Raw genomic sequence first — 14,285 nt, forward strand, 5'->3', positions numbered from 1 at the left:
GCATTCATTCATAATTTCATGCTTAGATAATCATATATAACTAAAAAAATAACATGAAAGACACTTTATATTATGCTAAAGTCACTAAAAAGTATGAGATTATTGATAAAGATATGCATTTACTAGACATATCTGGGATTGGGATCTTAAAACACCCTAAAAGAGTCCTTAATGACCCTAAACCAATCACAAAAACCTTGAACCAGTCTAGGAAACTATTGAACTGGTCATAGAAAGTCTCAAATCAGTTCCAAAACCATTAAACCGGTCCTGAAATGCCCTAAACTAGTTTTGAATTCTGAACCCTTAAATTGGTTTTAGAATCTACTGAACTGATCTTGAAAGGACTGAAACTAGTTTGAGAATGAACCAAAGCAGTTCCAAAAGGACTGAATCGGTTCCTAGATTGGTTTGGTGCCATACAGCTAACAAGGTCTGGATCTGGATCTGATCTGACCCAATGCCATACCAAGACCCGGTTTAAACAAGATATCAGGTCCTCATCGGGTTGAACTTAGACCCGGTCTACTCGAAAACCATCCGGGTCTCAAACTAGATCCTACCGAGTCAAGCGTAGACCCAATCCACCCAGTCCCACCAATGGGTTCGGGTCTTGTTGGGTCAAGTGTAGACCTAATCCACTCGAAACCCATTTATGGGTCTGGGTCTGTATTGGGATGGATGCAAACTTGATTTACCCGGTCTCACTAATGGGTTCGGGTCAAGATTGAGTCTTGTTAGGTCGGGTGCAAACTCGATCCTGCCAGTGGATCCAGGTCCGGATTGGGCTCATACCCGATCCACACGGGACCACATAAATGGTTATGGGTTCGAATCGGGTCCCCGCCCCGGTCGGGATCCACTATAGATGCTCCCAACACAAGTTTTGTTTTTTGCTGAGGGTTATACCCTCTTCCCCCAGCGACCTCCGCCACTGACGACTGCAGTAGCGGACTTTGTTCCCTCAACCCACACCCGCCACCAAGGCTGGCCACATACACCGTCGGTGATAATCAGCCTCAGATGGCTTGCCACCATCGATCGCAACCATTCACCGGTGATGGCAGCCATGCTGTGGCACGACAGATAAAAATAGTGGCCCTAAAATCAAAACTTTTTTATTTCTCAGGGTACTGCCCGCCTCGCTTTCACCAACAGACATTGGCCACCTCCCACGACTAGCCTCCACCATCGACAACAGCGTTTGGCATCCGTCGGTCTATCATTGTAGTCTACGATCACCCACCGGCAGCGAACAACCAGGCTGGGTCTGGCTGCTTCCGACAATGGCTGTACATAACCACGGTCATCGACAACCTTCGACGGGTGCCAGGAGCAGCTTACCTCAGTGGCCGACGCCGATGGTCGGCCTCAGGCAGACAACTATCGTTCTGCATAGCCTGACCTGGCCTCCCGATGGCTGCAACAATAGGTCGTTTGATGGCGGGGGCTCCATAACCTCATCTAAAATCATGAATTTTGACAAAAAATTATGGAGTGTACAGTATGATTGCTGATGCACCCACAACCCATACATACACAGCAGATGTGTGATGTGGGCCCATAACCCAATGTTGCACCAAATAGATTGCAGAAGAGCCACTCACTTGATGCGGTCATGGACTATCCAAACGATGTCCAATGGACGCGAGTGGTCGGCATTCTTCTCAGCCAATCAATGCTCACAATGAGCCTAGACAAGAATGTCCGGAGGTGGGCAAGACCCTTAGAACCCGAAAATAGTGAGAGAGACCGATAACGCGTAGATGTCACTCATCACACCACTACGGTCTCTTATTTATAGGGAGATCCGGTGAAGGTTCATAATGAGCATACATGGATACTTATGAGGCCTCATAACTGTCCTATAACCCTCAAAACCAAAGAACCTCTCTTGTGTATGTCACTTGGTGTGACTATGTCAATATGGGTCACATCCAGGTTGGATCCGATCAATCCAAAATCTATCTGATATAGTTTTGAAGCCATTGCACAAGTGCATTAAAAATGAAAAGAAAATACAAATAAAATAATATGAAGCAAATAAGAAATGACATAAGCATACTTATAAAATTATATAAAACCAATATGCAAGTTTATTATAAAAAATATTAATTATTTATATAAAAAAACATAAGAAGCTAGGAAAAATGATAAGTGAGAGAAAAACATTAAGAAAACTAAAGAGAATCAATTTAAAAAACAAGAAAGAAGAGGGCTTCACAATAAAGGGAATCGAGTTTCTCATAATTAGGACGCATGTTTCAGAAAGCTTGTTCTCTTCCTAGGTAATCGAACTTCCAAAGTGACCTTCCCCATGTAGCAATGCTCCATTCATTCCTACAACTTTTCTCAAACTTGCCATAAGATGGTGATGCAATATACTAGGTTGTGTAGTATCGAATGAAATACCAGGATGGTTAGGTCACACTATTATTTATTACTAACGGGGGTCTCAAGTTCGAATCCCATGAGGGTTATCCCCTACATGCCTATCAACAAATAAATATGTTAGGTTAATTTTGTAAGGTGAAACCTATGAAAAACTTACCATTAAGAGTGCTGGCATCAAGGTCTGGTTTCAACCAGTTCCAGTCGGGTCCATGCTCAACGAGGGCTGCAAACAGATCAGATATGGATCAAATAGTATGAGATCTGAATCCAAATCCAAAATATATATTGTAAATCTGAATTTGGATCTGGATCAGAATCAGAATCAGATCCATTATGAACATATTGAATTTGAATATAAAACATATGTGGTAATAGTAAAAAAAGAACAGTTTTTTACATGCAAAAAGCTATTTTGGGATTTTAATCCGGATCTGAATTAAATCCAACCTAAAATATAGATCCAAATCCAAAATAAATGACATGGCAAATTTGTATCCACATCAGATCCTATTATAAGGATCTGAATCCAGAAATGATGGGTTAGATTCGAATCAGATATCTCATTACATCTTGATCCAATTACAGTCCTTCACAAGTAGCAACTAGGGACCATAATGACAAAAGTTAAAAACGATAAAATATTGGCAGCCAAAAACCCACGAGAAATTGTTTTTTTTTTTTAAATCTTGTATTTTTCAGCAAAATCGTGGCAATAAAAAATACAGAAAACATTTTTTTACAAAGAAATATAAAAAATAAAAACCACAAGATTTTTTCACGGTATAAATCTGATAAAAACATAAAATATCGTATTTAAAACACGATATTTTATGTTTTTGATGAGAAACTCGTGAGAAACTGGCAATATAGCGAGAAATTACCGGTTTTAACTTTCGGGTAATTTCTCGCGATATTTTCGCTCAGATTTGTCACTATGCTAGCGACCTTATCCGATTCCCGATTCATCTGTTATTATAGCCCTGATACGAGTCGGTTGCTTGGCGAACCTTCACACTTGGCACTGGAGAGAATCTTGGGAGGCCCAACGCCCAACCACAGCCTCGTTTATTCAAAGGGAGACCATTTTTTTCCCTCCACACGTTCCCCCACCTCGTTATCCCGTCTCTCTTATGCACAACCACCACCACCCTCTCTCTCTCTCTTTCACAGTAGGAGAAGGGCAGTGGCTTCCAAAGCAAGCAGCCGAGGCGGTCACGCTAACCAATTACCATGGTAGAATTCGGTTTCCTCGCCGCCGCCTCTCGAATCTCCAGTTCTCTCCCTTCCCGCCTGTCCTGCTCCCCGATCTGCAGGCCCTTCCTTTCTTCTTCTTCCCTGCCCTCTTCTCCCATCAGAATTCCTTTCCCCAATCATGGCAGCTTCAATCTCAGGGCGTCGACGGCAACGCGCCGAAGCACGCCCATCGCGGCCCAGTCTGCTGAACAGCAAGGTGCGTGCTTCTTTCTCCGGTTTGTTTTTTCTCGGAATATTGATGTTATTTGGAGGATCGTATGTGGGTGCCTCTCGGATTGCTGTGCTTTCGACAAACCACGTTCTTGTTTTTGCGTGGCGGTCGACAAATCGACGTTGAAGCTATGGGAAATTGGAAATCAGTAGCAGCAAAGGGATCCGCCAACGTTGCCCCATTGGATATGTTTCACTGTTTCTTTGTCTGTTCTTTACATGCATTCATGCCCGTGTATTTTGACTAATGCGCTGAATTTGGAAGAGATAAACTTGGAGCCTTGTTTCGTTTCGGATTTGTCCTTTCAGATATTTGGGAACCTGCTTTAGCTCTGAGCATTTCTCTGTCGCGGACTTATTTTTTGCATTTGTTGATGATCATGTTTGTTATGAAATGGTTTTTTTCTTGAAAATCCAAGATGAAGCATTTTTCACTGATACCACTTATTCAAAGGCCTATGTTGAAACACAATTCTATGGAAAGATTTTTGGGTTAATGCAATGGTGAGTGTGCGTCTGAAGCTCGTAATCGTTATCTAGTTTATCTAGTTCATAGTGGAAATGAGCAACTGTAATCTCCTCTCACGAATGCACCAACACGCAGCATAATGAAAAATCATAGATCATGGATGTGTTCCTCAAGGGTGAATTCTTAATAATTTCTTCTAATTCTTGATCAATCTAATGAAGAGCACTGGGTATAGGTCACTAGGTCTGCTGCAATGTGTTATTTTGGTGGTTCACGCATTTCCATGTTAACCCTCCTTGGTGCCTTCTCATGTATGGAATGACAAGAAACTCTATAGGACTATTACCAACATTCTTCTTTAGCTTGGAGTTCCTTTATGGTGACTTGTGACTGTATATCCATGGAGATCCATGTTTTCGACCATAGACAGAATGAGATATGCAGATCTTTGGCAGCTTTAAGTTTCCATGTTCATTTGTATTTTAGGAAGTTCTTTTCATGTTCCTCTGAATGCCATATCTAAATCACATAAAGGTTATCGATCTGGGGGCTTTTATAGGAAGTTAGGATGACCCTTTGTGAAGTTCTTAGCCCCTTTTCCATTTTATGGCTTACCCAGATGAAAGTGTCCAGGATGCCCTCATAGTCAAATAAACACGCTAACAAGCCTAACATCCTTTCCATCAACAAAGTGTACAAGAGTTCGTGGTAGCAGTGAATATTCTATATGTGTGAACTTGCCTCAAGTCCCTCATCATCTACGTTCTGGATTTTCCTGTTTAGTGGTGTTTGTCAACACTTGCCTATTTGCTGATTTCAGCTGTATGCTTATCATCTTCCTTAAAAAAAAATGTATGCTTCTCAGCACTTTCTTTTTTTATTTTATTATAATTTTTGTTGATGATATCATTCTGGTTTACTTGATTAGTTTGAAATAGTGTCCTAGTTAGTAGTTCTGCTTCCTTTATAAAGTCACCCCATTTTGTGCAGGCCAGATTGAAGGAGAGGAGGTTGTTGATAGCAAGATCTTACCATATTGTAGTCTTGATAAAAAAAAAGAAAAGACACTAGGGGAGCTTGAGCAGGAGTTTCTACAAGCCTTGCAAGTACATGAGATGGGCCTTGTTTTCTTTTTTCAGTTATCTTTGAATTAGATTTGATATAGAAAAAACATCACCATGAGATATTAATATTGAGCTTATATTCATTTGTGGAAGCAATAATAGTGAGGCATCTTCTGTATGATGCAGTCATTCTACTATGATAAGAAGCCAATAATGAGTAATGAGGAATTTGACAACCTCAAAGAAGAGCTAATGTGGGAAGGGAGCAGCGTTGTCATGCTAAGTTCAGATTCAACTTTTGTCTTGATGCAGTATTTCAAGATCACTTCCTCACAACTACTACTGCATTTCTGAACTTAAGTTCCAATGTTTGGCATCTGATAACTTGGGAGAGAAAGTGGTATAATTCTTTGTTTTATTCAATGTTCAGGCCCAGATGAGCAGAAGTTGCTTGAAGCTTCAATGGCTTATGTGGTTGGGAAGCCAATAATGTCAGATGAAGAATTTGATGCGCTCAAACTACGTCTTAAGGTTTGCTTCCACTTCTTTTTTGTCTTCTAAAATCAGATAGCTCTGTAAGTTTGTCCACACATTCCACTAGTCATAATTGCTCGTTAATTACATGAGACTCATTTATGTTTCTGGAGCAATTGTGACAAAGGGAGTAGTTAGTGGTTATGTGAAATTATCGTCATGACCTTGTTCAAATTCAAACGTTGGGTACTTGGATAATGTTATGAGACTAAATTATGATACTTATATGAGCAATGCATCATAGAGTCATCAAAGATATCAATGTAATCAGTATGACTTTATGCTTTGTAAGTTTTCAAAGTGTACGAGTTTTCAATCATCCATATATGCTTTTCTGCAGAAAGATGGAAGCACGATTATACAAGAGGGCCCTCGTTGCAGCCTTCGCAGTAGAAAGGTATGGGTTTGTGTTTTTTCTTTGTTTCTTGAATCTACATGCTTTTCTGTTTCCCCTTGTTGTTCAAGGCATCAGGTTTGTGAAGACTTCTTTAATATCAAACATTTTCCATATGTCGGGATAATATTATAAATCTAAAACATTTAGAAGATGAAGAAATATGTTTCATATGAACATAAATCTTAAAAGTCCAGCGTACTGGACTATTTATATGGTACACATGCATATCATGCAGTTTCCATCCTACTATTTGCAAAGGGTACATTTACAACAAGTTGCAACAAAGTGCTTGTGCCTGCAATCGCTGCAAAAGTTGATGCATAGGACATAAGTGTAAGGAAATATGTGGAAATACACAACAACAGCCTCTAAGAGCTTACAAAATCATAAACACAAAGTGCACATGCACATACACAAGTCCAACTAAGGGACAATACAAGAGCTCAAAGACACTACACAAGCACTAAGTGCATTCAAGACATCAAATAATTAAAGAGACAAACACAAGAACATAAAAAATATACATCTTATTGAGCATGAATGCTTAAGAGCAAGGTTGTAAGTAGCGTATCATTACCCGTATCGGTCGACCCAATAGTAATATTTTATCGTATCATATCGTTTCATAAACGTATCACTAAATTTTTAATAAAATTCAAAAAAATCCCAAAGGATCCAAGAAAAAATCAGTAAAAATTCTAAAAAAATCATTTCACATGAAATAATGATAAATTGCACAAACTACATACATAAAATCACATTATGAATCATTTATGTTTCTATTACATACCACAAGAGTTATACTTTCATATTACATAAACAAAAATATCTCACAAGAACAAGTTTTTTCATAAAACATTAATACATGATACATCAATAATTATAATCATAATCATCTTCATCTTCTTCTCCTTCTCCTTCTCCTTCGACATCCATATTGTCTCTAAGATACATGGGGTCTTCATCATCTACTTGTGCTCTTTCCATGTTAATCCATTGAATGTCCTTTTCATTCAAAAGTGTCTCTGCTTCTTCTTCAACCCATGCATTCAATTCATCAAAATATTTTAAACTGATGAGATCAAATTGCTCTTTATGCCTCCTTGCTGATAACTTTTTTATTTGCCTAATAAGATGACATGAAAAAAATTAAAATTAGTTAAGTTTCAAATGAAAATAACAAATAAACTTTACAATTTTATATATTTCTGCCTGAGTCATAAGTTCTAGCCAACATAAACGTGGTCATTGAGCCTTTTGTACTCCAATCTATTTCTTCTTTAAGTATGAATTTGCTTAAAGACACTCCAGTTTCTCTCGCATCTACTTGCACTACATGTTTGACTTAGAATGCAAATGGCAAAAGCTCTTACATTTGGAACATTACTTTCAAACTTAGCTCATCACAAGTCTGAAAAAAAAACAAGAAAATGATAAATCAATTATAAGACAATAACAAATATATAATCATAAAAAACATTATAACTAAATAATAATTTGAAATTAAAATTGAAATAGACAAAATAAATTACCTCGACCCATTGTGACACGGTTTTGTACTACTGCAGGTCTCCCCATATCATACAATGCATTATCATATGTTTTCATTTCCTTGTGAATTTGATCTTGAACCCTATAATCAGGGTTCAACCTTTCAATGCAATCCAAAAGTCCTTTGTTGACTTCCCTATCCATTTTAAAAGTAGGGGAGTATCTAAATGCAAGCTTTAAATAGTATGATGTATCATAAAGAGGTTGATGAAGTTGCCTAATCCACTTATGATCAATGATGTTCCATATATGTATGTAAATTTTTTTCTTTCCCTTCAAATTATCTGTAATGACCTCTTTTGCCTTATCCATGGCCTCATAGAGATAACTCATAGCTGGTCTTATTCTTAATAATTTCACGCATGAATCCCAGAATTCACTTTTGAATACAATAAACTATAAATTTTCTGGGCTTTTTTTTTCTACATGGGAATATGTATTTCACTCATCTAATGAAAATATATTTTTTAGTGTAGCTTTATTTTTTTTTATACTTTGCACTGTAAAAAAATTTATAGCAAATCTAGTAACTTCACTATAAATTAACTTAGCACCATTAGTGTACTTTCTCGTTAGGCTCAAAACCCATGCATGATTGTAAATAAAGTTAGTAATTTCTTTGCAACATTCATCTGTCTGATGTACCTCATCCATGCTACCAATGTCCTCAAACACGAGGTTTATGCAATGGGCAACACACGGGGTCCAAAAGAATGACCCAAAATTTTCTGCCAATTCTTTATTTGCTGCATTATTAGTAATGGATTGTATAATGTTTTGAGGTTGGACCTCTTTCAGAACCTGGTAAAAAACCCTCAACAATACATTTGTTGTCTTAGGTGTATTGGATAAATCAATTGATTTCAAAAACATGGTTTTTTTAGGGCAATAAACAAGAAAATTTATCAAAGCCATCGACTTTCTATCTGTCCACTCATCTGTCATGATGCTACACTCAATCTCTCTCCATGACTGCCTCAACTCATCACAATAAGTTTTCACTTCATTCACATTAGTATCTAAAATCTTTCCTTTTAAAGCATGATATAAAGGCATTTTGTATCCAGACTCGATACTGATTATGACATTTGCCATGGCCTGAAAATGAAAGAAATTTGCCACATTAAAAGGAATGCAAGTATCATAGAACTATCTCTCAACCGTGACATTTGCCTGTGTTAGTTTTGGATCATGGATCCTACCCGCACCACATTCCAAGGATCCATCTTGGGATGCGTGGGCGGTGGCATGTTTGTAATTTGTTTTTACTTCTTGTGTAATGTCATACTATGTACAACACTTATAAATAATAAGTAAAAGAAGGAAACCCTATTGCCACCGACCCCTCTCTTCTCTCTCTTCTCTCTTTACCTCATCTCTAACCCTTGCAGGTGGATATTTCTGACATGGTATCAGAGCACAGGCGCGGAAATCAATCATCTAGAAGGCCTCTAAAGACCAACACGTGCTGCTAAAGGACGTAGGTTTATTTATGTCCCTTCTTCCTAAATCAGTTTTTGCTTATTTCCTCCTTTTTCTTAATCCTCTTTCACGTCATTCCAGTTTTTCTTTTTGGTTCTTCTCATTCTCAATATTTCTGGTACACATATTTCTGGTACGCACGTCTTAACATCCCGAGTTTTTGTTTTTCTCCCCAAAATATTTCTGATTCTTTCCCTTTTTCTGGCCAAGTTTTTGTTTTCTCCCCAAAATATTTCTGATTCTTTCCCTTTTTCTGGTTCGCACGTTACTATTCTCTGTGTAACGTGTGTGCTGATATCTTTTTCAGCATACAACAACAAGGCTGCTTCCTTTTCTCTGTGTAACGTGTGTGCTGATATCATTTTCAGCACACAACAACATTGCTGCTTCTTTTTTCTCTGTGTAACGTGTGTGCTGGTATCATTTTCAACACACAACAACATTGTTGTTTTCCTCTTTCTCTGAATAACGTGTGTGCTGATATTATTTTCAGCACAGAGCATTGTTGTCTCCTCTTCAATACACTGTTAGAACAGTTTTGGCTTCTCATTCTTCATATAATCCATGGATTCCAAGTTGAACCCTAGTTTTCTTACTCACCTCATGACCCACAAGTTATCTCATGATAACTACTTACTTTGGAAACGTCAGATTGTGCCCTTTATTCGCAGTCATGGTCTTTATGGGTATCTAGATGGGCGATCACCCGCCCCACCTACACATATCATGCAAGAAATAACAGGTGAAGATGGGAAGGTGAGTCAACTTCGAACCACCAATCCTGCTTATGACATATGGGTACAACAGGATCAGACATTAGTTGCTTACATAACTTCCACACTTTTTGATCGTGTTTTACAAACTATCTCTGATGATCAATCTGCTGCCGAGTTGTGGAATGGACTAGCTCATTCCTTTTCTCAGGTTTCTGAATCTCGGGCTTTGTAACTCAAGTGGCAATTTCAATCCATGCGAAAAGGAAACAAATCTATTACAGAGTTCATGGGGGATGTCAGGGTTATTACAGATCAGTTAGCTGCCATTGGAAGTCCTGTATCAGATAAGGACATGGTACAACAGGTATTAGGTAGCCTTGGACCTGAATATCGCATGTTTTGCACAACACTCCAGGTTGTCTCAGTTCTTCCATGTTTTGATGATCTTCAATCTAAGCTTTTGCAATATGAGGTCAATTTAAATCAGGAACACGCGTCAGATGATACTCATCCTGTGATGATGGCACATACGCCTATTCAAACATGAGCCTTATTTACTCCTCCTCGTCCAAATGGACCAATTATAAACAAAGGAGGATTACTACCTACACCAGCTGGAGGAGGCCTTGGCTCAGGCAGTGTACCACGAGGGGGACGTGTTCCTACTTGTTTTCTATGCAACAAGCGGGGACATGTTAAAGCAAATTGTTGGTACAATCCTCAGAACCAGAAAAAAACAGGGAGGCCAGGGCAGAGGGCAACTCAAACGTTTGCACGCACTCCTCAGGGACATGTTCTTCCACAAGACGTACAAAATATCCTTATGACTACTTTCAATCAGATGAACTTGCGTCAAAATGATGATGGTATATGGTATATTGATTCAGGGGCAGCAGCACATGTTACTTCTGATGCAGGTAAATTTTCTCACTTGACTCCTTACACTGGAAATGACACTATAGTCATAGGAGATGGATCTCACCACCCCATCTCTCACACTGGAAATGTCTCCCTTTCTTTGCCTGAATCTCAATTGCCCTTGTCAAATGTCTTACTCACACCTGCTATTCAAAAGAATATTCTATCTGTGTCTAAATTAATTGATGAAACAAATTCTTCTGTTGAATTTACTCTTTCTTATGTTTATTTTAAGGATCTTCACACCAAGAAGATGCTCGCTAAAGGTGAACGGCGCGGGAACATGTACGTCTTTGAAGAATCTCATGTGCCTTTGAAGACGTCGTCTTCCGTAACCGTGGCTTCTTCAACTCCTTCCTTTCCAACATTTTTTAGTCGATCCACAGATCATAGTTCTTCATCTAGAGTCTTGAAACTTAATAAGCCAGACTTATGGCATCTTCGTTTGGGTCATTGTAGTCAAGTTTTTCTTGACAAGTTGTCTGCTAAAGGTCTAATACCCGCAGTCAGTTTAGAGTCAAAATGTCCAAGTTTTCATTTATACAAAAGTCATGTACTTCCTTTTCATAATATCAATAAAAGAGCAACAAAGCCTTTTGAGATTATATGCTCAGATGTTTGGGGTCCTGCGCCCACTGCCTCTCTTTCTGGATCTCGATACTATGTACTCTTTTTTTATTCTTACACTCGATTTAGTTGGATTTACTTCATGAAAAACAAACATGAAGTTTTCAAGTTGTTCAAACAGTTTCATGCACTAGTCCAAAACCAATTCAATACCAATGTTGTATATTTCCAGTGTGATGGGGGGGGGAGAATACATATCCCATGATTTTAGTGAATATTTGAAGGAGCATGGCATTACACGTAACATTTTTTGCCCTCATACCCCTCAACAAAATGGAGTAGCTGAGAGAAAACACAGGCATATTGTTGAGACAACCTTGAGCATGATGCACACTGTGGGTATTCCCTTCTCTCTTTGGACCAAGGCTTTCCATACAGCTGTTTACGTTATCAACAGGTTGCCCATAACCATCCTTGAAGATAATTCTCCATATTTTGTTCTTTATAATTGTCATCCATCATATGAAGAACTACATCCTTTTGGTTGTGTATGTTATGTTCACATTGATCATTCATTGAGAAATAAGTTTCAAGACAGAGCTGTACAGTGCAAGTTTCTTAGGTATGCAGATGACTATAAGGGATACAAGTGTTATGATCCTCATACAAGCAAAATTCGGATATCTAGAAATGTTGTTTTTTATGATGAAAATTTTGACACTCTGGGTTCGTCTTTCACAGATACACAGGACAGTTATGATCCTTGGCTCAGTGACTCACTTTTATATGACTCGTTGCCTTGTGAGAATTCATCTTTATTGACAGACAATGAACCCTATACTTTCGATGTGGAACCGCATATGGAAGACATTCCTCCTACAACAACATTCTCACGTTTTTCTGGTCTTGTTTATTCTCGTAGAGCTCATCCAGTCAATGATGAGACTCCTCTACGACGTTCCACTCGGATTAGACATCCTATAGATCGTTGGGTAAGTTATAACAATTTCTCTTTGGATTTTCAAACATTTCTAACCAGAGTGTCCAAAGAAACAGAACCTTCCTCCTTTCATGATGCTGTACATTCCCGTGCCTGGGTAGAGGCGATGAATGAGGAAATGGAAGCATTGCATGAATGCAATACATGGAAAATTGTACCAAGGCCAGATAATAAGAATGTTGTAGGGTCCAAATGGGTGTACAAGATCAAGCACAAACCGGATGGCAGTGTTGAGCGCTATAAAGCTCGTCTGGTCGCACGAGGCTTCACACAGCAGTATGGGCAGGACTACGATGAAACGTTCAGCCCAGTAGTAAAATTGGGCACCGTCAGGATTATCATTGCATTGGCATTACAACATGGATGGTCACTCAGTCAACTTGATGTTAAAAATGCCTTTTTGCATGGTGAACTAAAGGAAGAAGTTTACATGGAGCAGCCACCTGGTTATAGTATGCATGATTCATCCAATTGGGTATGTAAACTTCGACGCTCTCTTTATGGCTTGAAACAAGTCTCTCGATCTTGGTTTGAGAGTTTTTCCACGGAGATCCAGCATCATGGGTTCACTAAAAGTGTTCTAGATCATTCATTGTTCATATTCAAAAGTGATTCAGCTATTGTTTGGGCGCTTATATATGTTGATGACATCATTATTACCGGGAGTGATAAGGTTCACATATCTTGGGTCAAGTCTATGCTGATGGATAAATTCAAGATGAAAGACTTGGGTCCCTTGCGATATTTTTTTGGGTGTGGAAGTTGATAGTTGACATGAGACTATTACATTGAGCCAACATAAGTACACCATTGATATTTTACTTGCTACAGGGATGGAGAATTATAAACCAATTAGCACACCTTGCCTTCTAAATCATAAGCTAAGCGCTAAAGAAGGCACTACTTATCATGATCCTACTTTGTATCGTCGAGTTGTAGGGATGTTACAATACTTAACATTCACTAGGCCTGACATAGCATACTCTGTCAATCAGGCTTCACAGTTTATGCATGCTCCTACAGATGTACATATGGAAGGAGTAAAAAGGATCCTTCGGTATTTAAAGGGTACGATTGGAGATGGCTTGATGTACACCAAGGACACAACTTATATGTCAGGGCATCGACTATTCACTTATACAAACGCGGACTGGGTGGGTGATCCTGACGAGCGCAGATCAGTTTCGGGGTATTGCATTTTTATCGGCAATAATATTGTAACATGGAGTAGCAAGAAGCAAAAGGCAGTGGCGCGATCTAGTACTGAAGCAGAATATCGTGCAATGGCAGCAAGAACAACCGATGTTACATGGGTGAGACATCTACTGCAAGAATTACAAGAACCGATCTCGTCCTTTATGCTTCTTTGCGATAATCAGAGTGCTATTAATATTGCCTTCAATCCCATCCTTCATTGTCGCACGAAGCATATCGAGATCAATCAACATTTTGTTAGGCAAAAGGTGGAAGAAAAAGAAATTGAACCTGCATATGTTCGGTCAGATATGCAAGTTGCTGACATCTTTACCAAGGGATTATCCACTCATCAGTTTTGGGCACTCAAAGGCAAGTTGAGCATGATCAAAGACCATACTCAACTTGAAGGAGGCTGTTAGTTTTGGATCATGGATCCGACCCGCACCACATTCCAAGGATCCATCTTGGGATGCGTGGGCGGTGGCATGTTTGTAATTTGTTTTTACTTCTTATGTAATGTCATACTATATAC

The 14,285-nt window shown here is 38.8% G+C and overlaps 1 protein-coding gene across 2 annotated transcripts in view; it reads left to right on the forward strand.

The window, feature by feature from the left end:
- Positions 1 to 3,490: 3,490 nt before the first annotated feature.
- Positions 3,491 to 14,285, forward strand: part of LOC149842598 (PGR5-like protein 1B, chloroplastic) — a 33,806-nt gene continuing 23,011 nt past the window's right edge. For both annotated transcript variants that reach the window (XM_089999305.1, XM_089999304.1), the window contains exons 1-5: positions 3,491 to 3,844; positions 5,318 to 5,433; positions 5,578 to 5,674; positions 5,822 to 5,922; positions 6,266 to 6,322. In XM_089999305.1, coding sequence (XP_089855431.1) covers positions 3,625 to 3,844; positions 5,318 to 5,433; positions 5,578 to 5,674; positions 5,822 to 5,922; positions 6,266 to 6,322 — 591 coding nt within the window. In that variant the 5' untranslated portion in view covers positions 3,491 to 3,624. The remainder of the gene's footprint in view (positions 3,845 to 5,317; positions 5,434 to 5,577; positions 5,675 to 5,821; positions 5,923 to 6,265; positions 6,323 to 14,285) is intronic.

This window comes from Nuphar pumila, chromosome 3, assembly GCF_984573655.1.
Source record: "Nuphar pumila chromosome 3, dmNupPumi1.hap1.1, whole genome shotgun sequence".
In the NCBI taxonomy this organism is placed as follows: domain Eukaryota; kingdom Viridiplantae; phylum Streptophyta; class Magnoliopsida; order Nymphaeales; family Nymphaeaceae; genus Nuphar; species Nuphar pumila.